Source organism: Colobus angolensis, unplaced genomic scaffold, assembly GCF_000951035.1.
Source record: "Colobus angolensis palliatus isolate OR3802 unplaced genomic scaffold, Cang.pa_1.0 Scaffold2, whole genome shotgun sequence".
NCBI classification, from domain to species: Eukaryota; Metazoa; Chordata; class Mammalia; order Primates; family Cercopithecidae; genus Colobus; species Colobus angolensis.
The window spans coordinates 19230940-19240688 of NW_012115154.1; the positions used below are offsets into that span (position 1 = coordinate 19230940).

The 9749-nt window shown below is 57.8% G+C and overlaps 1 protein-coding gene across 2 annotated transcripts in view; it reads right to left on the reverse strand.

Moving 5' to 3' along the window:
* Window positions 1–27: 27 nt before the first annotated feature.
* Window positions 28–9749, reverse strand: part of SMARCD3 (SWI/SNF related, matrix associated, actin dependent regulator of chromatin, subfamily d, member 3) — a 36295-nt gene continuing 26573 nt past the window's right edge. The window contains exons 1-13 of one of the 2 annotated variants that reach the window (XM_011941509.1): window positions 9529–9749; window positions 6504–6715; window positions 4705–4747; window positions 3767–3889; window positions 3528–3650; window positions 3181–3276; window positions 2921–3022; window positions 2536–2697; window positions 1477–1574; window positions 1163–1298; window positions 681–803; window positions 453–554; window positions 28–211 (exon numbers count right to left, since the gene is read on the reverse strand). In XM_011941509.1, the coding sequence (XP_011796899.1) occupies window positions 158–211; window positions 453–554; window positions 681–803; window positions 1163–1298; window positions 1477–1574; window positions 2536–2697; window positions 2921–3022; window positions 3181–3276; window positions 3528–3650; window positions 3767–3889; window positions 4705–4747; window positions 6504–6715; window positions 9529–9606 (1452 nt within the window). In that variant the 5' untranslated portion in view covers window positions 9607–9749 and the 3' untranslated portion in view covers window positions 28–157. The remainder of the gene's footprint in view (window positions 212–452; window positions 555–680; window positions 804–1162; window positions 1299–1476; window positions 1575–2535; window positions 2698–2920; window positions 3023–3180; window positions 3277–3527; window positions 3651–3766; window positions 3890–4704; window positions 4748–6503; window positions 6716–9528) is intronic. The other variant, XM_011941510.1, reaches the window with a different exon arrangement.

Consider the following 9749-nt stretch of genomic DNA (forward strand, 5'->3'; position numbering starts at 1 on the left):
GCCAGTTTCCAATGACCACGCGGCTGCTGTCAGATGAATGACTTTTAATCTAGCCCCGCACCCCAAGGTGGCAGAGGAGTGATGCTGGAGCCCGGGGCAAAGCGCTGGGGCCCGGGGCACGGCCGGAAGTTCCGTCGTGCTGTTTATTTCTGGGCTCCTAGGTGTTGCGCACAACCAGCGACTGCTCCAGCTCCTGCCTGCGCTGCTGGATCTTTAGAGGAAGTGAGAACAGGAGCAGGTGTCAGTGTTCCTGGTGAGTGATCAGGACAACCCCCACCTGCTGACACCGCCTGCCGTGGAAGAGCATCTGGGAGCAGGGAGGGCCATTGCATGGTGAGGCGGTGTGGTGAAGCTTTACTGTGGGGAGCTGTGAGGGCTGCCCACAAGCTGAACAGGGAGGTTTCTCTTGGAGTTGAGGAGGGGGAAGCCTCAGGGCAAGGGTCCCTCCATACCTTGCAGTAGAAGTAGCGACTGACAGCCTCCTGGGACCAGGGCTGGTGGTAGAACTCAGCCCGGCGCTCCTCTTCAGGGTTGCCGGCTACATCTGTCATCACCTGGGAGGGAGCGTGGGGTGAGCCCTGAGCCCCGAATCCCCTCACCTGCCCCTGGAGTACAACGTTTACTGTCTTTCCCGATGTGCTTGTCTTCCACTCCAGTACTCCCTGAGTCTCCCTCTTCACCTTGAGGTCCCGGCTCTGGGAGCGGAGCAGGTCTTGGACATAGCCTTTGGGGTCTCTGGAGAAGCTTAGCATGAAGTCCCTCTGGATCTTGAGCTGGTTTATGGACTCAATCGTCTCATGGATCTGCAGGTAGAAAGATAGATGCTTTCCACCTGGCTGTGGTGATGTGGGAGAGGAGGGGAAAGGAAGCGGGTGGGAAGGGGAGGCCTGTGAAGGACAACCCCTCAGAGCCCCTGATTCCTCTGAAATCCCAGGGGCAGAGGGGATGGGCAGAACTAAACTTGGAATGAGGTTCAACTCCAAGCAGCATGGAAGGGCCATTTGTGCCCCATTGGCCCACAGTCTGGTCTCTCCTTTTTTTTTTTTTTAAATTTTCTAATTTAACCCAGACTGCTCATCTGCAGCCACACCCTGGTCTCAGAAAAGTCTACTCTATCATCTCTGGGTTAATGTCCCACTCCGGCTCTGGGCTTGGGCCCCACCTTACTGTCCAGAGCACTGATCTCCTGCTGGTTGGCCGTGGACAGGAGGAAGCTGCTCATCTGTCCCTTTAATGGCTCCTCCACCTCCACGTCAATGTCATAGCACGCCGTCTTCTTCTGGTCTGAAGGGTCCACGCTGCCAGGGAAGTCCAGCCCTTGGTGTCCATGATGCCCCCATATAGGCCTCAGGGCCCCGGGGCTGGGGCAGATCCAACAGGGAGGGAGAAGAGATGGGAGTGGGAGGAGAGGGAGGGGCGGGGAAGGCAGAAACGAGATCATTCCCTGGTCTGAGAAGCAAGCTGGGGCCACCTCACCTGATGACATGGTTGATGACAATTGGGTCAGGGGGCAATAGCAGGGCTGTGAGGCGCTGGGGAATCTCAGAAAACTTCAGCCGGGGACAATCAAAAATCTGAAGCAGGACAATTGGGGAGAGAGAGATCACTGTTCTTGAAGAGATCATCACGCAGTTGTAGATCCTTTTGTTCTAGAAAGGCTGCAAGAAGCTGAGAGGAAGTCTGATTCCTTAGTGCGCATGGGGATGGGATTGGGGTGGGCTGGTCTGGCGGTGGAGCCACCCATATGGCTGACAAGGTAGGGGGTGGGTCATTGTGGGGCAGGGATTGAGAGTGCGGGCCCTGGGTCAGCCTGCCTATGTATCAGTCCTGCCTCTGCCGCTTACTATGCAGCCTGGAGCAAGTTAACACCTCAGGGCTCATCTCTAGAGTGGGGATGGAAAGAATACCCATCTCCCAGGGCTGCCGTGGGAAGGCAGTGAACTAATACACATAAGGTGCTTGGAGCAGTGCCTGGCACATGGTAAGTGCCCAATAAATATCAACTGCTGTTTTAACTCCTCAGGTTTATCTGCTGTATTTATTTTTAAATGCATTAATAAGAATATTCTCTGTTTTGGTGGAATTTTGCTGAATCATTTTTGCAGCAATTTGATTTTCCTAACTGCCCAGGAAAGTAGATAGGACAGGTATTTTCACTCCACTTCAAAGATAAGGAAACAAGGTTCAGAATCGCTGAGTCACTTACCCAGAGTCCAGACTCAGGACTAGAACCTGGGGATCCTAACTCCAAGTGCCAAGAATATTACATTCCAGAAAGCGGTTGGCTTTGTAGGGTTTCCAGGTCTTCCTAACTTGGGGGGGGCTACCATGGATTGACTGCGGCACAGAGCTAATCCACACTAGGGCCTGAACTAGAATCCTGGTCGGTCTCTTGGCTCCAAGACCATGACTGTGTACTGCTTCTGCTACTCAGGAATCTAGAAGGGAGGGGTGGTAGTTACCTTGGTAGAGGTACTTCCCCTGCTGGAGAACTCTGCCTGCTCCCCAGATCCCAGGGTTCAGGAGAGAGGTTACCTGCTGGAAATACTTGTCCCCGTTGATGTATTCCTTGTCATGGGAGTCCTGCAGCCTGTTGGTCTTCACATACTGCCACAGGGCCTGGACGATAGCTGAGCGGCTCTGTGTGTGCAACCCCAGCAGCCGGGCTAGGCGGGGATCCAGTTTGAACTGGGGAGGCTGAGAAAAGGGGACCGTGAAAGTTAGACCAAAGGGAGAGAAAGGAAGGAGCCCAGGGCCAGGCCATTCAGGACTATGGGGATGTGTTGATGGAGGAAACATGCCCCTGGGGAAGGATAGGGTTGGGAGGGGAAGGAGGTCTCTCGAGATGCACCACTTTGGGACCTAGGCCTGCCCTGCGATCCTTGTGTGGCGTGTATGGGGCAGCGTGGCAGGTGCAGACCTGGTAGTCCAGCATGAGGAGCAGCGTGCAGCGCACACTCAGATCCCCAGGCCGTTTCACCTGGAAGCCATCTGTCTCCTGGGTCGTGGGCGTCCGATGCCACTGTCCAGGAGAGAAGAGCTGTGTCTCCCAAAGGCCCATCTGGAGTGGTGGGGCCCAGGACTCTAGGGCGGTCCCTAACCCAAATCTGTGCTGGTTCTTCAGGGATTCTGGCCTGTGGGAGGGTGGCAATTCAAGGGCGGAGGGGCTCTTGGTCTTACCTCAACAAGGTGGTTGTCAGGGCCATAAAGATCTTTGTCCAGCTCGATGACCAAACTCTTGAAGAAAGAAGAGAACTTCCGCTTCTGTTTGCTGGGCTGTGGGAGAGGAACAGGGACCGTGGGGGCAGAACAGGGACAGGGTGGGAGAAGCAGAAGGAGGCCAAGTTGGCAGCAGACAGGGCAGTGGGCTTAGATGAAATCCTCTGCACCTGGAATGTCTCTAGGCCTGCCCCCACCCCCCCCAGCCTGGGCTAACTCCCTAGCCATTAGTGCAGACACCTTGTTCTGTTCTCAGTGCAGCCCGTGCCCACCCCAGGACACCTGGAGAGACCTGGGCCGGGACGTACATCATCCAGGAGCTTCCCCTCCACCCGTAGCTCCCAGGAGGCAATGCTGCCATCGGAATCCTCAGCATCAGGCTTCGCAGGGTTAAAAGTGTTGGAGATATAGAGACGCAGCTTCCGCTTTTGCTGTAGAGATAGTGTAGAACCGGGCAAATGCTGTGTGCTTCCACCCCGACCACCTTGCTTCCCCATCCTGGTCATGCGACTCAAAGAGTCCCCTTCCTACCCCCGAACTAAGGCACCTTCATGGGCCTCTTCAGAGCCTCCTGGATGTCCACCCGCTTCCGCATGATGGTTTGATCCAGTTTCCTCTCAAATGCCAAGAGGTCCATGTAAGCCTGGGACTCGGGGACCAGCTCCCGAATCTGGAGGAGGAGGAGCAGGGCAGGAGTCAGAGGCTCAAGTCCAGGGTTGTACCATGGAATGTATGCATGTTGTGCAATCCTAGGGTGCAAAAGATGTCGGGGGAGCCATCCTTCTTCTGGGCATGGAGCTTCGACAGTGGGAACAGGACCTCTCCCCAGGATGCCATTATCCAGCAGTAGGGGCCTTGCTGTGTAGGGATAACAATTGCTTCTCCCTTTAGGAAGAGCCTTGTGTATCATCATCGGGGAGGAGGTAGCAACTGTGGAGCCCAGCAAGCACTAGCCTTTAGTCTCCTCATCCTGTCATTTTCTGTGTCATATGCCCACTGGGCTTCCCCTGGGCCCCTGCAAAGTGCCTAGTAGTGGCTCAATCCCTGGGACAGTTGGACAGCGGTGCTTTCTTTGCTGGCACCTTGCTCAGCCCCCACACCTGTCCCAACTGTGCTGTCCCCATACCCAGCTGGACCTGGGTCCCTTTAGGATGCTCAGGATCTCTGGCCACCTTCTATCCCCTTCATTCTGCCTGGCAGCTTTTGATCCCCTAGCTCTTGCCCCCTTCTTGTCCCACAACTCTGTGTTAGTACCACTTGGATCCAGCCCCCTGACAGGCCCCTGTGTTCTGGCCCCAGTGGCTCTGCTGCTTCCCTCCACCTCACCCCCTCCCTCTGGCCTAGGGAGCCTCACTTATTAATGAGTTTTTTTAAACAAAAAGTGAAAGTGACTGTGACGCTGAAGCTCTGCTTTTGAGGGGGGAGGGGAGGGCAGAACAGCAAAGGGTGGGGGGTGGGCTGGGGGCTGCTGTGAAAGACACTCACCCTTTGAGGGAGGATTTTGTCAGCCATCTTCCTCCTCTTGGCACTGTACATTTTTTAAAGAAAAAACCAGGTTACCATGGCGACAGATCTGGGAGTAACGAGGCCACCTGCTAAATTATCCCGACATCTCCGCCCGCCTGGCTGGGGTTCCCACAGCCCGCTTGTCTGCCCGCCCAAGGGCTATGACAGTGGTGTGTGGAACTGGTGCTCTGTCCTCTCTAAGGACACAGGGGTGACCCGTCCATTCTCTGGCCTGGGAGCCCCCTTCTACCCTGCCACATCCTTAGGGACAGAGAAATTTAGACTTAGGAGGGACTGGCGGGTGGGGGTGGTGCTGCCAAAAGATGAGAGCTGCAGAAGTGTTTGAGGAAAGGTGGGGATGAGGGAGGACAAAGGAGAGGGAAGCCAGGTCTGAGGACCTTTTCTGGAAAGCAGGGGGTGCCCTGTCCAAAGGATTCTAAGCTCAGAGCGAGGGAGGGAGACGACTCCCTTCCTATCCATGGAGCGGGAGGTGATGGTGTGAAGCTGGCGGGACCTGCATCCCTTCCAGGCACCCTGGGCTTGGAAGAGAATGCTGATGAGCAGGGGTACTCATGCCCTGGGACTACCTGGCAACAGGATGAGGGACACGCTGCAGCCATAGGCGCCCAGAATGTGCATGGGTGTGACTTCAGGCTGAGGCCAAATTGACTAGGCCCAGGGTAGTAGCAGCTGGATGTGAGCTCTTTCTGACCCACTAGGTGCTGCTGACTAACTCAAAAACCCCCAGAAAAACCTTGGCGGGTCAAGAGATGAAAACGCAGCCTAGAGAATAGCTCCATACTGCCCCCGTGTGGTGTTCTCAACCACTACCCCCTCCCTATGCAGAAATCTAAGGCTGACAAGCAGATTTCATTAAAGGTCTGGTTTGTTTTAAACAGATTATCTATGTGTAACTCTCCATTTATACAAGATAAATCAGGGAATTACCACTTGCTGTACAAAATGACGATGCACTTTACAAAATAATTCATCATGGGATTCCTATAAGTGGTGAATTTTCCCTGATGTGTAAAAAAAACTTAATAATGAGGTAAAATTGATATTACACCTTTTATAGAAATCCATCTGTTGTGCAAAAAAAGCATGTGTATTTGGCTAAATACTGAAATCCAGAGGGGCACTGCTGTTGCCAGGAGCCAGCAGGGGCTTTGAGGGTGCCACCAGCTGCTGTAGGAAAATAAGGCAATGGGCTGGCCCTGGTGGCTTGGGAGCAGACCTGGTCCAGAGTGCCTAAGAATTAAGAGCGGGACTGGGCAGAGACCACCTACCACAGAGCAAATCCCCAAGCTCCACCCCCAGGGCCAGAGAGTCCCATTGAGAAAATCTGGAGTGGCTTTGAAACAGTCCGGGGTCTGGCAGGAAGGCTCAGCGAAGAACCACACTTTGGGCAACACAGTCCTACAGCTCTGCCCTCAGTCCCACTGGAAGCCCCGCCCCCACCCCAAAGACTGAAGCATCACCCAGAACCTGATGGAGAGAGGGACTGAGCAGGTGACAAGGAGAAGGGTGAGGGTAGCGTGCAGGGAAGCGGTACCGGCTGCCGACGGCCACAGCCTGTCTCTACCGTGGGCACACAAAAGAATCAGGCCGGTGCCCCCTAAGCCCACCTCCCCAGAGGGCATCCGACCCGGGAAGCCTCGCTCCCTGCTAATCATTCTTCCTCACCTCTTCCAATCCCCGCTACTCGATCACCTGGTCCCTGCGGGTCCCCAGGGCCCGCCCCTGCACGCCCCCTCCGCGCCGGGCCTCCCACTCACCTGCGGCTCCGCGCGGGGGCGGTGGGCACCGGCTGGCCCTGGCTCTGTGCCTGGCTCTGCCCGGGCGGGGGCGCTGCTCGCTTACGGGCGGGCTCCATGCCCGCGGGGGCCAGGCCGGGTCGCACGGCGGGGCTGCCCATGTAGGGGGAGCCCGGGGGGCCCATGGGCGCCCCCTGGTGGGGCATCCGGGCTCCAGACGGCATCCCGGGGCGCTGTGGGTGGGCGGGGGTGAAGCAGAAACGGGCGCCCGTGGGTCAGACCAGGGCCCCCAGCTCCAGGCGCGGTGAGCCGGCGTCTCCCCTCCCCCACCAGACCCTCGGCTGGTGACCCTGAGCGCTGAGCGATGGGTGGGAACGATGGGTAGGAGGGGCAGGGGCGCCGGAATACGCGCGGCTCTGGCGGAGGGGCTTGGCGTCTGGCTGTAGGAAGCTAACTGAAGCCAGGCACCGCACAGGGCATTGCGAGCTTCGGGGCTGCGGAAGGTACCGCAAAAATGAATATTAATGGCGCCTTTCAACCTTTCAAAGATGTTCACATCCACATGCTCCTCTACAAGACAGTCTGAGCAGGTCCTTTCATCCCCACTTGACGGATGGGGCCACTGTGGCTCAAGGAGAAAAACGACCTCTCCAAGGTCACACAGCTCATCCAGGCCCGGGCAGCCCCTGAAAGGGCTGCCTCCTGGGGGCCCAGGGCTTTGCTCTCTGCAGCTTGGTTGAAGTCGGGTACGCGGCTCCCTGCTCCGACTTCTGCTCCTCCTCCTGCTCCTCCTTCTCAGGCTTCACTTCTTGGGCGGTTCTGCCTGGCATTCACTAGCTCCTCATCGCAGCCACTCTGCTCCCTGCTTTTGACCCTTGGGTCCCAAACCCCACTCCCCTCGACTGACTCCAAGTCCCCACACCCAGGGTCTTCGCTGACCCAGGGTCTAAGCTGCCCTCATAATTTGCTCCCAGGGTGAGGGCTGGAGGCAGGGCAGGCAAGGGCAGCCTGCGGGGGCACCCCAGACCCTGCCAGGATTCTCTGATTGGGAGGAGGGGAGCTGCGTTGGAGGTGGGCTGCCCAGGGGGCCTGAGGTGGGTCAGGGCAGTGACACTGCCACTCACATTTCCCTTCCCGTCTACCCAGGTCAGCAGCCACCTCCTCCTCTTCCCATCCCCACCCTAGCAAGGTCAGCAGTCAGGGTTCAGGGGGCTGTGGAGACTGAGAGGAGGCGGCTCCTCCTCCCTTGCCACTACCCCTGGGTGGTCAGATGGGGTGTAAATGAGATGCAAATGCATCGAGCGAAGTGTTCCAAACCCCACTTGTCCAGACTCCAGAAGGGAGATGGGGAGGGCCAGAGAGAGTTTCAGGGGCTGTGAAACAGAACGAGTGGGGTGGGATGGGGACTGGGACCACAAGAGCAGGAAGAAGATCAGAAGGCAGGGGATGCAGACCCTGGCCCTGTTAACATGGACACACCACCCACCTCATCCCCAGGCACGAGGAGGGGCCCCTGGGCTTGCTGTTTTCCTTCCAACTGCTACCTCTCCCTCCTGGCCCTCCAGGCTCTGTGTCTAACCCTAATGTCCTCCCACCCTCGGTCAGCAGCTGTCTCTGCCTATCTCTCCTGCAGTGAAACCTGCCTGTCCATGTGTCTGCTTCCCTCACCCCACCTGACCCTGTCACTCACGCCTCCAGTGTAGCGGCCCAGAATGGAACCCAGGCCTGGCCACCAGCTAGATGGGGCACTGGGGCTCACAGTCACTCAATAACTGAAGCTCTAAGTTGACCAGATAAAAAAAAAAAGTCCACGTGTGCAGCCTCTCCCTACTAGATGGGCCTTTTTAAAGGGGCTCCCACCAGCAGCCAGGTTAGGACTGGTAACTCAGTTAGCTGACATGGACACCTTGGGAAGTTACCCCCAGGGGTCCCTGGGGTTGGAGGATGGGCCACTCCAGGGAGGCCCCCTCTTCCTGTCAGCTGCTCTCCGCAGTTATCAAGGCCAGGGATACTGGCTCATCTGCTGAAGAGGCCCTGAGAGGGAGGCTTCCAGAGCCCCCAGAGAGCTGTGCCCACCACCAGCCCCACCCCCATGAAAGGCCAAAATCCTAGGGACTCTGGTCTTACTGAGAAGGTGCCTTCCTTGGGCTCACAACCAAATTTGGCCATAGTAAACCTGACAGCTTCTTCTACACAGGGCTTCCACCCCCTCACCCATCTCAAGAGTTGCAGCCCCTGCCTCTCCCATTCCACACCCCTCCCCACCCCTCCCAGCCGGGCCCTACTGACTCAGCTCCAGCCTCCCGGGCTCCCACGTGCCTTTGCAGCCTGCCTGTGGCAGGACAGTGCTCCCCTGTCTCTTCGGTCTCTAGGCCTCACATCCCCAACTCCAGTCCTTCCTTCACACCTTCGAGGAGTTAAGGACACCAGCTTCTGGTGGCTGAGTCCGCCAAGGGGACCCTCAGAACCCCTAACTTGGGCTAAGTCCCTAGAGCGGGCCTCTCCCCCACCCTGAGGCAGAAGCTCCAGAGCCCTCCCGCTGGGATGCAGAGGTGGCTCAGCCTGCGAGCTTCCCACTACAGTGCCTCCAGGGTCACCTGCTCCTTGCTCCGGAGACACAAGCAGTGACACTGTCCCAACGGATGAACAGACAGCCCAGCCCAGCCTCTGCCATGTCCCCATCCCCCATCCCCACCCCCAGGGCAGGGGCAACACCTGGGCCCACAAGGAAGAGAACCAAAGTCAACCTGTCGGCTACAGCGAGGACTCCCCCTTGGGGGGGAAGAGTCCCCAAGTCCCACCCCCGCCCCTGACAAGAGCCATGCAAACGCCTCCCTTCCCCGCCTCGCACCAGACCCGGCCGGCCGCCTGGCGACGTGTTCGGGTGCCAGGGCGCCAGCACAGTCCCGGAGCCGGGCCGTGGGCCATGGCGCCCCCCACTAGAGGGGTGGGAGAGCGGGAGTGCCCTCCCGGCCCCTCCCGATCAGCCCTCCATTCAGCCCGAGCCAGCTCGCTCGCCCTCCCCCTCTAACTTTCCCCCACTCACCACCCCATGGACCAGAAACTCAAAAAGTTTGCTTTTCGTGGCTTTGCGCGCCCCTCCGGCAACTTCGTCCGCGGCCATCGGGGTGGGCTCAGCGGCTCCTCTCACTCTCTCTCTCTCTTCCTCTTTCTTTCCCTTTTCTGCCTTTTTTTTTCCTCCAACTCTCCCCTCTGAGTCCTGCTGGGCTCTCTCACACTTCTACTCGAGCGGAGTGGGGAGGGGGC